At 43.6% G+C, this 16,337-nt stretch overlaps 2 protein-coding genes across 9 annotated transcripts; one reads left to right on the forward strand and one right to left on the reverse strand.

The window, feature by feature from the left end:
• Nucleotides 1-78: 78 nt before the first annotated feature.
• On the forward strand, nucleotides 79-8,817 carry LOC117651861 (histone-lysine N-methyltransferase PR-Set7-like). Of its 8 annotated transcripts, none has more exons than XM_034396391.1 (6): nucleotides 580-744; nucleotides 1,242-1,327; nucleotides 1,841-1,948; nucleotides 3,270-3,454; nucleotides 4,493-4,707; nucleotides 8,510-8,817. In XM_034396391.1, the coding sequence occupies exons 3-6, from the start codon at nucleotides 1,847-1,849 to the stop codon at nucleotides 8,674-8,676; spliced, it is 669 nt and encodes a 222-aa protein (XP_034252282.1). In that variant the 5' UTR covers nucleotides 580-744; nucleotides 1,242-1,327; nucleotides 1,841-1,846; the 3' UTR covers nucleotides 8,677-8,817. The 8 variants fall into 8 exon arrangements, with proteins under 8 accessions (XP_034252287.1, XP_034252282.1, XP_034252285.1 ...); XM_034396393.1 differs by lacking the exon at nucleotides 580-744 and adding an exon at nucleotides 1,065-1,082; XM_034396396.1 differs by lacking the exons at nucleotides 580-744; nucleotides 1,242-1,327 and adding an exon at nucleotides 79-228.
• A 1,170-nt stretch (nucleotides 8,818-9,987) lies between these two features.
• LOC117651854 lies at nucleotides 9,988-15,492 on the reverse strand. Its single transcript, XM_034396321.1, has 2 exons — nucleotides 15,177-15,492; nucleotides 9,988-11,530 (listed from the first exon to the last, which is right to left on the reverse strand). Exons 1-2 carry the CDS (start codon nucleotides 15,399-15,401, stop codon nucleotides 10,220-10,222), a joined length of 1,536 nt encoding a protein of 511 aa, XP_034252212.1. The 5' UTR covers nucleotides 15,402-15,492; the 3' UTR covers nucleotides 9,988-10,219.
• Nucleotides 15,493-16,337: the final 845 nt, after the last annotated feature.

Raw genomic sequence — 16,337 nt, forward strand, 5'->3', positions numbered from 1 at the left:
GGAGAGCGCGAGACACCAGTGATTTCAAAGCACTGTATGTTTCGTTAAGCTAAATTGTCAGCACTTAGCCATTGTAAGCTCGTTAGAAGTTCTCTCCCGAGACTGAGCTTTTCCATCGTGATACGAACAAGAGGCTTAGAATTAGACAACACAGCGATTGGGAACAGTTCTTTGTAACTTCATATCAGTTCCTTCGCATCAGGAACAATTTTCTTCGGATTGTAATAGGTTGGTATCGAGGTTTACTGAAAATTTACTGAAAATTTTTACTGAAAATTCGCTTTGCACTATGACCACACTGCATAGGCAATGGGAAGTGTACCCTACTGCCAAGCGCAGCATCGCGAAGCCTGTTACGACAAGACAGGGTCTGGCACACACCAAATTAAATTAAAGTAACTAGTGGCTAGTTGGCCAAATAAGGTATTTTGGAGCAGCCCTGGCCGGAAGAAGAACAAAAACGGAAGTTAGAAATGGCAGTTTTTAAGAGAAATACATACGCTGCACATTTCTGATAAAAACTGCCATTTCTAATTTCCGTTTTTGTTCTTCTTCTTCCGGGCCACGGCTGCTCCAAAATACCCCATTTCCTTACCCTTACGTAAATCTCATCCAATAGTAGCAACATTTGCCGTCATGTTGTGACCACTTGTTTTTTCGGCCAAGGAGTGCATAACAAACCCTCACATGTTTGTACCCCTATCACCGCCGCAGGCTGCTTTCGGGTGGAGGGCGTATTAACAGGTGAGGAACTGATTAACTCTCGTACCGAGCAATTGTCAAATATTAAGTATATGACGACGTACAAGTATTTTGAGCTTCTTCACGAATTTCTGTTAATGTGCAGAAACGTCAATGAATAAGGATAAAATGTCGATAGATTTGAAGCAATCAAAAAGTCAATAACTGGTAGGTACGTTCCTGCTGGTTCCCGGCTTTTAGATTATTTCTTTTCTTCACTTGACGATGATTGAAGATTGGGAGAGAAAGGCAGTAAATCTCGGTCCACGTGGCCGAGTGAAGAACAAGAAGAATCACAAAAGACTCATTTGGGGCATTTAGAGTGCATATGTTCACTGAAAGTATGTTGTATTTACTATAAAATATTCTCGCTAAATTCTACCAAGCAAAGAGTCTTAAATATTTAAAGTAAAAGTGCTAAAACATTGTCTTTTGTGATTCTTCTTGTCCTTCATTCAGTTACGACTTGAATGGTCAATTAACGTTTAGCTTAAAAAAAGTTACAGCATTGTTACGTCGAGGGGCTAGGCTAGCGTAACACCGCAACGCATCGGTGACAAGAGTACAAAACTTCGACACGTCGTTGGTGAGCGGACCCCACCTTTCTTGGTTTCTTTTACCAAAGATTCTGAGAAAATCTTAGCAGAATCTCCGCGACATTTGCCTTTCACAAGTTGCTTTCAGCATTTTCCGTTGTCTGTTGTAAAATGACAAACACTTCATACGTACATGCATCTTGTAGAATGCCCTTAAGTGGCTTAGAGTATTCTCAGTGCCCTTTTTCATCATAGTATCTTCGCGGACAGTTCCCTTTATTCAAATTCGTGTATGTGCACTTATTGTGTACAGTATACTTTTGATCAACGGATGTGACATCACATTCGTAAGAATGTGAATCTTGTCAAGTTCGTATGGACATGATATCACATTCATTCGGAGTTGATGATGATCCATTCACTTTCAAACGAATGTGACGTCCTAATTAAACGGCCGTGTCTCGTTACAAGGAATGTGAAATTTTCGTCTAGTGAACGTGACGAAATTCACATTCGCTGCGTAACAGTGTACGCTGGTGTTGATTGTTATACCTTTTGTGCAGCCAACCATGCCTCCAGCTCGCAGGCGTAACCCGGCCCGAAAACGAAAGGCGGATACGGCACCGACGGTCCCGACTCGTCTCCTGACAGGCGCGGAGGATGGCCTGGAGGTAACTTTATTCACGTTTGTTTTTACACTTTGAGATTAGCACTGAGTCCACTCTCATTCCAGGAACGTGACATCACGTTGAAACGAACGTAAAACCTTCGTTTGAGCATTTTTTTTTTAAAAAACGGTTCCCCCGGTTTCCAAGGGTAAATTTGTCACGTTCCCTGGAAATGAGAGTGTCTTGCCTTTTTTTAAAAATAACGTATTGACTCTTGTGCACATTAATGATAATGTTAACATTTTTACACGTATTACAAATAAGATTATAATTATTCTTCTTAACGAATCTGTCGAGCCTCTTTTCAAATTTATACTAATGCGGGGAAACGTCTATGAATAAGGATGAAACGTCGATTCGATTGAAGGATGAGAGCGTATTTGACCAACCTTTTTGGAAAATAGACACTCATCCTTCAATTGACTTTTTATCTGTATTTATTGACATCTCTGCGTATAAAATAGTTTCGTTAAGAAGCATAACAAGTTTTTCACGACGCAAATCAAATTAAAATGTTAAGACGCCTTCGTAACGCACGAATTAACAGTTTTAAAAAAATGCTTCCCCCGGATTTTCTCTCTTGCTCTCGAAATCTCATTGTCGCGCCTTCGTGCGTTACATGCATTTTACTTTCTTTTGCTTGACGCGCAGGAATCCTATCTCTAGTAACTTTAGTGTTTGCCTTTTTTCGGGACTCATCCCTCGCTGACCCTGCTATGCTCCCACCACCCCCACCCTTCCGTATTTGGGTGATTCAAGTTTTCTTTTCCCATCCTTTTTGGGAAAAGGTCAGAGGGGGTGAGAGGCGTTTCCGGTGCGATTATTTTGGAATAAAATTCGTTCGGGAATGAGGGGTACAAATTGTACAGCCTGCACGCAACGCACATTAAGTTTGTAAAAGAAAACGCGTTTTAATCTTGTTAAGGAATTAAGTAAACTTACTCTGGTATTAAAAACAGGCCTTTTTAAATTCCCGCCCTTTGGGGCATAAATAAGTGTTTTCCCCCATTAAATCGTTTATCCCTGGGAAGGGCGAAATGGTATAGGAATTTCAAGCAATTTAATGCTCAAAGGCATAACGATTTGCCTTTGCTTCGCCAGTGTATTGTTGCTCCTTTAAATGAGGAGAAATTGTCAAGTCATTTACAGGTTAAAAAAAAAATGCTTCCCCCTCCTGCGTCTCCCGCCTCTTTTTTCTCTCTCTCTCTCTCTCTCTCTCTCTCTCTCTCTCTCTCTCTCTCTCTCTCTCTCTCTCCCTCTCTTCACCTCTCATACCTGTAGTTCCGCGGCCCCTGATTCTAAGTGTGTTTCTGTGTTCTTCCAGGTTCGTCATTTCGGGGCCAAGGGCAGAGGGGTGGTCGCCACGAGGCCGTTTCACAAGGGCGAATTCATCTTGGAGTATAAAGGGGACTTAGTGACGAGGTCAGAGGCCAATGAGCGGATCAAACTGTACAGCCTGCACGACAACAGCTACATTTTAGAGTTTAAGTACAAAGAGAAGTGGATGTGGTAAGTACTTCTTATAATAATTTACTCTCCTTTAGTGACTTCACTCTCCTATTACACAGTGACCTGACTCTTACGTCAGTGCATACCCCCTCGGCTTGGAGGCATGCTCTAAATAAGAGTGTCCTATGTACATTAGTGAGAAAACTCAAACTTTCGAGAAACTTGTTTTTTAAAAAAAAAAACTTGTCTATTGATGTGGCCTAACATCTGGCCAAGTTAAGGTACTCATTCGGCGGATCATATCCACTTAATAAAATGGTGGGTTTCGTGACACCTTAGTGGTTTAATATGGCAGAGGCAGAGATGTGTACTTTTAATCCTTTTTTTACTTTTGGGCCATAAACGTAAGAGAGCTGTACCTGTAAGGAAACTTGTTTCAAATTTGACCCAAGCAATGTTTCTATATTTTGGCAAAGAGTAGGTTGTGTCAGTCGAAAGTCGAAGTGAGTCAATGCAATACCGTCTGCGGCCACCTGAAGAGATCCGTTACGTGACGCGATTCACGCTTTTAAGCGTGCTCTACAAACTGATGTGTGCACACTAAATTCTTATGGACTTTTTTATGCATAGTTATGCATGCACAGATACGTCCGTATGTTATGTATAATATTATGCATTACTGTGTACATTTTATGCAGGAAAATGCATAAAATGTACTTAGTGATGCATAATTTTATACATACCTTATGGACGTTTCTGCGCATGCATAACTATGCATAAAAAATGCGTCCTTATGCATTTAAAAAGTCCATAAGAATTTAGTGTGTGTACTCAGTATGCATCTTCAGATGCATGCTTATAAGTACACACCTACAGATACGTACTTAGCTGATTACACTTCTACATATCATACTTGACGACAGGTATGCACGAGGGTATGCATCTGTAGATGTGTGCTCAGCCAAGTATGCATCTGTAGGTGTGTACTTATAAGTATGCAACTGTAGATGCATACTGAGTACAAACTTCGGTTTGAAGAGTGTCCGAGACGAACGAAGTCAACTTGGCTGTGCAGTCAAAATTTCGTGCCTGTTGCAGTATCGACGCCACCGCCGAAACACCCCATCTCGGCCGGCTGGTGAACCACGCCCGGGGCGATGAGAACTTGAAGCTGCAACTGTTCGCGGTGGACGGCCAGCCCCGCGTCGGCCTCGTCGCCAAGCAAGACATCCAGGTCGGCGAGGAGCTGACCTACGACTACGCCGAGTGGCGCAGGGACGTGCTGCGGGACATGCCGTGGCTCAAGGCCAAAGGTACGCCGAAGACAGTGGAGCGGATTTGCAAGGATTCCTTCCTAATGTTGTAAGGGTTGCTGTGAAGGTGAAGTCGCTTGTAGTATCGCGTTGGAGCAGGAGTGGGCAACACACTCATTTCAGGAACGTGACATCACGTTCAAACGAATGTGACAACAATGTCATGACATGCGAGCTTTTTATTTAAATTGTAGGGTACTTTGGAAAGTCAACAGTGTACTCAATACTCTCTCTCCCTCTCTCCGGCGTGTACCTCTCGAGTGTACTTCCACGGTAGTGTCCTCATGAGAGCATTCACTTTCACTCCGGGAAAGTGACTTCACGTTGAAACGAGCGTGACAAAATGTCACGTTTTGAGCATTATTGTGTCACGCTCCTGGAATGCGAGGGCTGCCAGGAGGCTGTACTCAAATGTGTAGACACCCGAGCGCCCCTGACAATCTATGCAGCAAACGGTGTGTACCCTTCTGAATACACTCTCATGGCATGTACTCAAATGAGGGCACGCTCGTGCGATTAAACTCATGAGTGCACGCCGAAGAGTGTGTACTGAGTAAACTTTTGGGGAGTTTTCGGAGTATTCTTTACACAGTGCACATAGGTGCAGTGCAATAAGACATGACACCGTGCGTGTATGAGCACTAGTCAGAAATTCGAGGGTTCACATGGAAAGGATTTCTTTACGAAAGAAAGAAAGAAAGGCATTATAGGATTGCTTCGTATTTTGAAGGATGTAGATTCGTTTTGCGTAGCATTTCCTCGTAGATTTTACAATGCCTTCACTGAAAATAGAAAGGTCAGAATTTTTAGCCCTTTAAGGGACTGAAAAGTTAGACCGATAAAGGGCCATATTTTGATGTATGCCGAATGGTCATACTTTACTGTATCACAGAGAAAGGTGGATACATCCCCAAGCTAAAAAAATGGCCATTCTCGCTGATGTCTGACCTTTTCTCGGTGACAGATTTTTCGGTTGACAATTTTTTCGGTCATACATTCGTGTATGACCGTTTTTCGGTCATACATTCGTGTATGACCGTTTTTCTGTCATACTTTTTGTATCACCGAAAATTTGTCAGAAGTCTCACCCTTCGAATTTCAGTGTTCATTTCCTTCGTATTACGTAGGCTCCTTTGTATGATCCTTTGTGTGATCCTTTGTAGGCTTTGTAGGAAGACTTTGTGTCGTGATCAGTGCTTTCGCCTCTGTACTAGTTGTGGCCTACGCTGCTTGCATTGCTCTTGCTTCATTGCTTGTGTTCGCGTGCGCTTGCTTTGCTTCCCGGCTTTGTCTTAATGGATGGAACACACAGAACAGACTTGTTGGGAATCTACAGTGGAGTCTGCCAACGTAACAAAATTAATTGTGACATTTTGTAACTTTCCATAAGATATTGCCTATATGTAAGAACAAGATTACACATTATGGTGGAAATTTTCTCCAGTGTACTCAAGTTTTTAAAAATATCTTTTAGGTACAGTGATTTTTTGGAGGTAAGTTACAAAGTCAGCTGCATCACTTCAAAATGGAGAACTTTCACCCTGATACTCAAAATATATACTTTTAAACTTTAATAGGAGTGAAGTGCGCAGGATTTAGGACACTGCAAATGCGAAGGCGATACTAAAGTACATTTTTTGGCGATACAATTGAGTATCGCCAATTAACGGCCTTACGGAACAGTATTGCCTTCAGAACGGCGATACACAGAAATATCGCCAAAAATTTGGCGATACTTTTGGGTGGCCAAAACCACGGCATTAAACTAAAGTTTTGTCCCCTCGATTTGTTCGTCGTTTATTGCCAAATCGTTGCAATACTCAAAAGTATCGCCAAATTTTGGCGATTCTTTTGTGTATCGCCGTTTTGAAGGCAATACTTTTCCGTAAGGCCATTTATTGGCGATACTCAATTGTATCGCCAAAAAAGGTACTAGAAGTATTGCCTTTGGATTTAAAGTGGACAGCCGTGAGTCTGCCGGCGGTGTTTTCATCAGCTGTGGGCTGGATCTGAGCACCCAGGATCTGCGTGGAGCTTTCTGCGGAGGTCCAGGACCGTGGCCTCGACGATGTACGCAACTGCAACGTAGATGAAGGAGGTCCTGGCAGGGACGCAGCACGCAGGATCTCCCAGCCTGGCCGTGGCGACTGGGACGACAATGCGACGTGGCCTCCGGGATTCTACCTCCGCCGAGCTCAGCATGACGGGCCCTCATCTCAGTGGGCCAGAAGACCGGTGGAAACGGTCAAAACCCGGACGCGTTTTGACCTTGGGAGTCGCTAAAGGGAACTCGAAGCGAACGTGTGACCCTGCCAATGGATCACTCGTTGGGCGAGGAATCCATTCGAGGAATCCATTGGCGGGGTCACACGCTTGATCCAAGTCCCGTTTAGCGACTCTGGAGTTCAAAACGCGTCCAGAGTTTTGGCCGCTGGCGCCGGTCTTCCGGCCCACTGTGAGCCCGTGCCTCGCCTATTGTCTCGTGGAGGTGCTCGGAGGGCACTTAGCCCCTACACAATGACAGGACGGCCTATTAAGTCCGTGTGGCCGAAGTCCAGGAGAAGTATCACGTGACACATGACGAACTAGGCGCTCAGTACGACGACGGACGACAGTTTGTGGTGGATTGGCTCGTCGCGACTGGCGGGGAGTAGGGTGGTAGTGCTTGCTGGGCTTGCAGGTGATGGTTATAGCTGCTTTTATTTTTATGCATGGCAAAGTGTTGTGTTTGGGTGCCCTGTTTACATAACCTTTCTTGCAACGAATGTGAAGTCTTATTCGGTCGTACTCGAATAGTCTCACGTTCGGTTGAATGTGAAGTCACATTCGTATTGTTGATCCACGTTAAAACGAATCTGATGTGGTATTTAAGCGAGTGTGACACAATTCACATTCGTTGGACAACAGTGTACTGCACACTACGCACCTTATCAATGCACATTTACACTGGTGAAACAAAGGCATTAAAATTATGCCCTTTATGGGCATACCTAAACGATTTACGCCCTTCAAGGGCATAAATCGTTAATGCCATTGGGGAGGGCATTAAAATTTTGCTTGAAATTCCTATACCATTACGCCCTTCCCAAGGGCATATACGATTTATGCCCTTGCAAGGGCGTAAAAGAGTATTTATGCCCCAAAGGGCATAATTTTTATGCCTTTGTTTTACCAGTGTATGATTTTTTTAATGCATGCACAGATACGTAGTGCGTGTATCATATTATGCATCATTGTGTACACTTTGTGTACCTTCCTGCAGAAAATGTACATAGTTACACATAATATTATTCACGCCTTACGTACGTTTCTGTGAATGCCTAATAATGCATTAAAAAGTTCATAAGAGTTTAGTGTGTGTTATCCTTATCAGGCTCACCCTGGAGTCTAGAAGGAACGTGCTTATAGTTTCCAAGGAGTTAAAGTAAATTTTGAATATCGTCCCAATTGAGATTTCTTTACTGAAACGGAACATTGCTTCATCAAGGCAATTTACATCATGAAGTGGGAAGAGTGAGAACGGATTTGGTACACTCTCAGCCGTTCACTGACTTTTTCTCATTAGCAGACGTATTTCTGTAAGCAACCATAATACTTAGTATTTAGTTCCTGAATACTTTAAAATTTCTTTGTAATTTACTAAGAAAACGGTAATATCAGTACAGTAATTAGCAATTGATAAGTAATACTGACAAAAAATGCTAAGTATGTTGCTTACAGAAATGTGTCTGCGAATGAGAAATAGTCAGTAAAAGGCTGAGAGTGTATTTTAACCACCTAATATTGTTGTTGTTGCCTGCAGGGGCGCAGCCGTCCGCCGCAGCTCTACCGTCGTGGATCCCGCGAGTGGAGGACCTCCCGCCACCGCCGCCAGGCTATCCTCCCGTGATCCACTACATGCGCTACGTGGTCAGGGCTTACACTAGCCACTTTGGCATCGGCAGTGGAACCAGCGAGGGCTCGGGGTGACAACGGCCTTCCTCCATTTCGAACCGCCCGTGTACCAAACAGCGAAACTTTCTTTATTTCTATTCTCTTGAGGTGTTGGGTTTATCGTCTAGACACGTTTTTTTTCTTTTGTCTGCTAAATAAATTTGATCACTTATTGTACTTTTGTCTGTTAAGAGTTTATCCTCGAGACACGTTTTTTTCTTTTGTCTGTGAAATAAATTTGATCACTTATTGTACTTTTGTCTGTCAAATAAATTTGATCACTTATTGTACTTTTGTCTGTCAAATAAATTTGATCACTTATTGTACTTTTGTCTGTCAAATAAATTTGATCGCTTATTGTACTTTTTGACCATTTTATTTGTATCTGGCTGAAATGACATTATACGACTGTGCAATCTGCATCAACACAAATCAAAAACTTCCCATCCTCAAATTTGATCAACTTTCTGCGTAAATTTATGGGATGAAGGTTTGACGGTGCGGAAGGCGGATACGTGATGGCGGCCAAGGTTCAAGCAAGGGTTCAAGGGTACGCTTTAGAACTTTGTTTGGTCATCACTCTAAATGTCTTACGAAGAAGTTTCCCATAATACGAAGGGAATGGCGCAAGCATCATACGAAGGTGGTTTTTCTTCGTATTACGAAGGTTTTTCTTTGTATCTTACAGTGAAAAAGCTAAAAAGATTCGTATTACGAAGGAATATTGCTTCGTATTATGCTTGCGCTGATTATGCTTGCACTGTAACAAACGAATAACGTAGGTCAAAATTCATTGTAAGACATTTAGAAGTGATGTCGCAAAATTTTCAAGTTTCAAATGGACCATATTTTCTATCACGTTTTTGGACGGTCTCTCACCTTCTATGGACGGTTTGTAACGTCTAAAACGTTTCCACGTTGGTTGCAATATTGTCCCTTTTCTCCATAGGATTTTTACGTCCAATTACCAGAAACAAAATAGTGCATAAATATTCGCAATGATTGTTCTGAGCGCGCTTTAAAAACTCGAGGGGTGAATCGAATCACTCTGGTGTACACATGAGTTTATGAGTACACCTTTCTTTATTCATAAATTTCACATTTGTAAACGTTTTAAGGCTTTATTTAGCGCTTTGAACGGCACTCAAAGCCAAATCGAGCGAAAAACTAGCCCTTGTTGAACTTGTGAGTGCACTGAGTTGAGTACGGGCGAATTTAGTCTGTGCGTCATCGGTACCAAAGAGACTTGACAGACAATTTTATTGTCATAGGAACGTTTCCACGGTAGAGTATTTACTTCTGGAAAGCTGGTTTGGAACAAATAAAAAAAAACAAGAAACAACTCTATCATCCAAAATGTAGCTTTACTTATTAAAGTCAAGAGAGCACATCTCCGAAGGTGTATAAATTGCCTCGGGTTCTTATTCAAAGTAATTACAGTACTTGCTTCAGACATGACAGGTCAGCATTGATGAGTAAAATAGAAACAATAACTGAAGGGTTAATTACAATTTTCAGTCGAAGGAATCGGGCCAGACAGATGCGCGGATACATGCGCGCCGTAGATGAGACGGCTACGTCAGATCCTAGTGCAGTCGCTGAAGCATCCAGCCCTCCTCGCGTGCGATGCAAACCTGGGCCTCTTTCCGTCACTCCAGGACCGGCCTTTGAGCTCCGCGTGGCAGCCTAAGAGGCAGAACTCGCAGTCGCAGGACGTGGGGACCTTGAAGTGTTCTGACCACGGTAGGAGGTGCAGGGCAGTGTTCCTGGTAAGAAGGTCCAAGATGGCGGGACGATGGAGCGAGGCGTGGTGGCACGAGCCATGGTCACCACAGATGATGGACAGCAAAGTAAGGCTTGGCGCCGACTTGGGACTGATTCCTTGTAGGAACTGGTCGGACGGCCGCGCGTTCGCGACCAGAGTCTGCAGGGAGGGGAACAGGGGCAGCACAGTTTCCACCAGATCCAGCGAGTTGCAGGACAGCTCCAGGGACTTGATGTAGGGGGCGGAGGGTGACTGGCCCAAAGCTACCAGGGGCGCAACAGGGTTGACCGCTGGTAGTCCTAGCGCAATCGACCTCAGTTTGGATGACTTGCGGAGCAAGTCCAACAGCTGAGGGGGAAAGAATGGCTCCTCCGATATGTCTGACAAATTGAGAGTCTCGAGCCTGGGGAACAACGCATGCAATTGAGGTAGATGATCAATGCAGATCTTTGCCGGGACGTAGGTCAAGTGGCGCAGTCTTGGTAACTTCGCCAGCAAAGGCACGGGGACTTCTGAAAATCCAAAGTCCACTTCTTCGAGCGTGGCGGCATGCGTTGCCAAGAGTGATTCGAGCATGTTCTCGGCGGCCACTACTGCCTCGTACTTCAGCGTGGTAAGAAACGCCCTCCCGTCGCCCGGCCACGCCGCCTCAAATAACCACGCATCAATGTATAAATGCAGTTCACGGAGTTGCCGCATGGCGTACAGCATTCTCATGAGTGGGGGCAAGGGCTCGGTGGGCATTTCGTACTGCATTTTCAGGTGAAGCGATCGCAGGCCGCCGAGGGCGCACATCCTTTCGACAATGGCCGTGGCCCAAGCCAGGCTGGCGTCGTCCCAGACGCGGATTACGAGCTTGTTGACGACACACGAGCTGGTGGACAGGACGGAGGCCGTCAGCTCCAAGTCACGACTGGTACACCAGACGTCGATGCCGGCCAGGCAGGGGACCAAGCGCAGGGCGGCGCGGATGATGCCCCCATCCTCCAGCCGCACGGGGCGCCACAGGTCCGCGTGCACGCAGAGGTCCCTGAGGCGGCGGCACGCCACGCGGCAGCGGAAGAGGTCCCTCGGAGGCAAGTAGGCCAGCACGGCCAGCAGCGCGTCGTCCGGCAGGGATAGCAGCTGCAGGCACAAACACAACCGCGCACCTTAAGAGATTCAGTCCATAACTTTACGGAGAAAGTTACTCTAATTTTGGGAATGCACTAATATTCTACGGTGACAAGTGTCATACAACTGCACTGTGGCAAAAAGGCGCGGAGAATTGTGTTAATTTATTTGCCAAGATTCTCCGTAGCCCTCACTCTCAGCCTCTTGTAGACTTAAGGGGAGGATCTGGTGAAAATCTTGCTATTTTCCAAATGGATCGCACTGTCGCAATTTGTTCGGCATTTAATATCTTTCTTTGAGGAGTCTAAAATTTGACTTTTGAAGGCACATACCAGGCTCTGAACCCAGTCGAAGGGTCTTTTTGATCCTATTTTGGCTGTATCTTAAAAAATCTTCTTGCGCATACTATTTTGTCGTAAAAGGTTGACCTTGACATTTTGCACTTCTTCGATTCATTTTCAAAAGATGCCGGCATGCATAGCTCAAAATTTCCACAACATTATTAATTGTAAGCTTTTTAAGCTGAAAAGTCCCTACAATTTGTCTATTTTGTACATTTTTGGTCATTTATAGTGAAATGCTTGGCTAGAAAGCTTGCGAATAAAAGTGTAATTTACGTTTTGAGTTCTGCATGCCAGCATCTTTTAAAAATCAATCGAAGTGAAAAATGTCAAGGCCAACCTTTTACGACTAAATAGTATGCGCAAGATGATTTTTAAAGTTATAGCCTAAATAGGAGAAAAAGGCTCTGCGACTGGGTTCAGCGCACAGAATGTGCCTGCCCATTGAAAAATTTTAATAATTACTTGGTAAGACATCAAATTTTTAACAAATTTTCACAGTGGGACCTATTTAGGAGAAAATAGCATTTTCACCAGAACCTCCCCTTAATCGTCAGTAACCAGGTACTATAGCCTACAACAATAATACTTAGTATTTTCTTCTTGGATACGAACAGTTTGCTGCATAAAATTAAGTAGGAATTGTTTTCTTTGTCCGTAAGTACTAACAAAAGTGTAGATAATACGAATAAAAGTCTAAAGTTAATAACTGTTGCACATACAAGAGGTTGAAAGGGTACCAAGACATAAAAATTCGTCTTGGACAATAGACCATTCTAGTCGTGCACTGTTAAAAATAATCGTAAATTTACGACATTTTGTAGAACAATTACGTTGTTTTTAAACGACATTTTCTGTTACGACCAAAGTCGTAAATATACGACTTGAGTCGTAAATATACGACATATTTGTCGCTAATTTTGATAGCGAGACGTTCCGTTTTGAAACGAGTGAAGTCGTAAATTTACGACTTAATCGTAAGTTTACGAACGATCGTAATTTATTTGTTGAATATGTCGTGCAGTTATGACTTCTGCCGTATATTTGCGACTCTTGTCGTAAATTTGTGTTTCGAATCGTAAATGAACGACATAAATCGTAAATAAGCGAGCAAAATAGTAACTTTTTACTAACTTTTTGGATATTTCAGATTTTAAAATATGTAACCGCGATTACGACATAGTCGTAGAGAAATGACGTTAACGTCGTTCAGTTACGACGAAGTAGTTTAAGAACGACTTCCGTCGCTATGAAAATTAGCGACTTTTTTTGTCGCTAATTTACGACAAAATTTCTAACAGTGAATGATCGTTATCGATTAGTCAATGCAATGAATATACATCGGTGTGACATCGTGACGTCTCAGGGGCATGACTGAACTGATCAAAAGGGCCATGGGCATTAAATGAGCAATTTTATAGTGCCATGAGGGAAAATTAAAACATGGATCAAGCAAAACTGGGGTCGAGCTTAATCGCACTGTAGAGAATGTCACATCCGTTCTACAATACTGAGATTGGCTTTAAACGGGGCTTTGGCAGAATTTCAACACTTTTAGTATGTGGTAATTTTGAAAATGAACACATAAGGTGTTATTTGAATAAAACTCTGCACCGGAAGTCAAAGAACAATAGGAGGACTCTAAAACAACACAGTAAATGTCTTACGGTGAAAGGCTGCACCAACATGGTGGAGATTTTCTCCATAATACCAACGAAATTCGTCAAAATCTCTATAAGGTACAGTGAATTCTCAATGGTATGTTACGAAGGCAGCTGCACCACCATAATATGGAACATTTTCACCATAATATGGCGAATCTTCACTGTACAACATTTAGAGTGAACTTCTACGCAACGCTGACTCAGAGGTGGGACGAGGCGTGGATACAGAGTTCTTCAGAGCAAATCCACACCGGGAATCAGCAAAATCAGCAAGAGAACGGGAGAAGTGAAAGCGTAGCGCACCCGCCCTGAGCGGTGGTGCGCTCTCGGACTTTTTTCTCTCCATTATTGACTTTTTATTGTTTGCTTCCGTAGTTTTTTAAGCAGCAATAATATATAGGGTTACCTTCGAAACGATGCACAGTATCGATGACTATAAAGACTAAATTGTCATCAGATGTTGACTATTTTTGAAGTCCATTGCGTATTGACACTATTGCAAACTGACTTTAAATCAATGTAACGAACTAAACCTGGCATAGATGTTGAAGACATAGCACTTTTAATTGCTGTGTAAAAACACTCTTTAACAAAATATAATAGGTCAATAACAGTCTGACAGTGAGGGGGCTTACATGGGTTACGCAGGGCTAGTCGTAACGAGCGCACGTTACCCAAACTCTGCCCATTTACAACCGCCACCACCGATAGGGTACTTTCGTGAATCCCTGAACCGGAAGCACACAGACGCCATGTTGGCGGAAGTAGATCCAAACTTGACATGGGAAAGAGACGTTCGTCAAACGTATCGGCCACACTTGAACATAAACAGTTGTTTGATACTTGTTTGCAGTGCATATGTGTTTCGCGAGCAATATTTGTACAGCTCGGCTATAGTTTTGGATCCGAAGAGAGGTTAGTTTCCGGCCAATTTGGCGTCTGCTGGTCTGCTTGCTTCCGGTTCAGGATTCTACGAAAGTACCCTATTAGCTCGCACCTGCAATACTCTTTTGTTTTTCCCGCTCTCTTGCTGACTTCCGGTCTGCATTTCCTGCAAAGTAACCTGTTGCACGAGGAGTGCGATGTCTCAACGCATTGCACCGTCCGTTTCATGTTCAAAGCTTTAGGAAAAGGGTATCTCAAACACTGTGGCAAAAGGGTGCGGAAAATTCTGTCAACAGCTTGTGGCAATTTTTCGTAGGACTAAACAATCTTCTACGCCCTGAGGGTAAGACTGTACGATCCTACGGAGAACACTGTAAGCCAACGGAGAATTGATAAGAGGCCTACGGAGAATCGTGGCAAATAAATATGCAGAATTTTCCGAATCTTTTCGCCACAGTGCGAAGAGGCCTGGACCGGAAGTCGGGGGCTTCCATCTCAACTGGAAGCTCAAAAGTAAACGTGCTGCTTGAAATGTGCCAGTGTGTTGACGTTACTTCGCACTTTAACATGGTTTGAACCAAATAGTACAACACTGGAGCGGGGCCGTTACGCCTCGAAATTACCTCGTTGTTAACAACTCCTTTCTTCCGGTCCAGACCTGCTCTGATACACCCTGACTGTGCTCCTTCCCATTCCGCAGATGGCCCAGATTCAAGCAGTGAATAAACTTTCTTTTGCGAAACCTGATTGCTTTCAGCCGTGACTTACCGATAGATCCATCTTGGCGGTGCAACCGCTCGTATGTCTCGAACGACGTAGGGACGTAGTCGGACGTAGTCGACAGCAAGCACTCGTGATGTTCAGCCGTCTTCGTTTGACTCTCTCAAGCACACGAAGGCAGGCTAGATGGGCGCAAGAGAGAGCGAGAGCTCCCAGGCGTTTGTTCGCTGGGCTAACCCTGATTCTGTTATTCTGTCTGTCGTCAAAACACATTCACCGCTTGTTTTGGTAATACAGGCCAATCAAAAGCCATCACTGTTCGGAATGTGGGCGTGGGCGCGCACCTTCTTTTAACAGCTGGCCTGCACTCTAAATGTCTTACGAAGAAATTTCCCATAATACGAAGGAAATGGCTCAAGCATAATACGAAGGTGGTTTTTCTTCGTATTACGAAGGTTTTTCTTTGTATCTTACAATGAAAAAGCTAAAAAGATTCGTATCACGAAGGATTATTCTTTCGTATAATGCTTGCGCCGAATCCACAGTAACATACGGATAACATAGGTCAAATTTCATTGTAAAACATTTAGAGTGTGTGTTTTGACGGTGCGAAACGACTTGAGGTGAACTGGCTATTCTTTGGTCCCCAGGGACACAAGTTTGCTTCATAGGGGGCAATAGGGTACTTCAAAGGCCCACTCTCAGCACGTTATTGACTTTTTATCATTTTGTCAGTACTTATGCAAGTAATTTGTGCAACCATGATACGTATTTTTCCTTTTTTGGCTATACTGAAGGCAGTGTTGTCAATTTAGGGGTTCTAATAGAAACTATTCATGTTTTGAGTAAAAGTCAAACACTTTGGTTCGCAGCAAATGTCCTTGTACGCCTTCTAAAAGCATGCCTCACATCAAAACAAGCGAAAGTAAGCTCGAGTAGTGTCAAATCATAAGGTCGTCCGGAATTACCCCAGGCTGGGGCAATTCCGGACACGTGCAGGGCTTTTGTTAGGCGCCTATATCTCCCTAACCGTTGCTGAGATTTGGCTTTCATGCATATCATTTTGAAGGTAAAGGTCCATACTTTACTGTCCTGTAATAACATTTGACCCAAGAAGCATATTCAAGCTCAAAGAGCCCCCCGCCCCAAAAAAAAGGCGTCTAGAACTACCTCACTCTCCCTTACCTTACTACCATCTTACAACGTACT

The sequence above is a fragment of the Thrips palmi genome, unplaced genomic scaffold (assembly GCF_012932325.1).
Source record: "Thrips palmi isolate BJ-2018 unplaced genomic scaffold, TpBJ-2018v1 HiC_scaffold_6, whole genome shotgun sequence".
In the NCBI taxonomy this organism is placed as follows: domain Eukaryota; kingdom Metazoa; phylum Arthropoda; class Insecta; order Thysanoptera; family Thripidae; genus Thrips; species Thrips palmi.

Coding starts and splice junctions, on each gene's coding strand:
- LOC117651854 (XM_034396321.1), bottom strand. CDS start 15,401: ATGTGTTTTGACGACAGACAGAATAACAGAATCAGGGTTAGCCCAGCG. Junction 11,531..15,176: donor CCGCCAAGATGGATCTATCG/GTAAGTCACGGC, acceptor TTGTGCCTGCAG/CTGCTATCCCTGCCGGACGA.
- LOC117651861 (XM_034396396.1), top strand. CDS start 1,847: ATGCCTCCAGCTCGCAGGCGTAACCCGGCCCGAAAACGAAAGGCGGAT. Junction 1,949..3,269: donor GCGCGGAGGATGGCCTGGAG/GTAACTTTATTC, acceptor GTGTTCTTCCAG/GTTCGTCATTTCGGGGCCAA. Junction 3,455..4,492: donor TACAAAGAGAAGTGGATGTG/GTAAGTACTTCT, acceptor TGCCTGTTGCAG/TATCGACGCCACCGCCGAAA.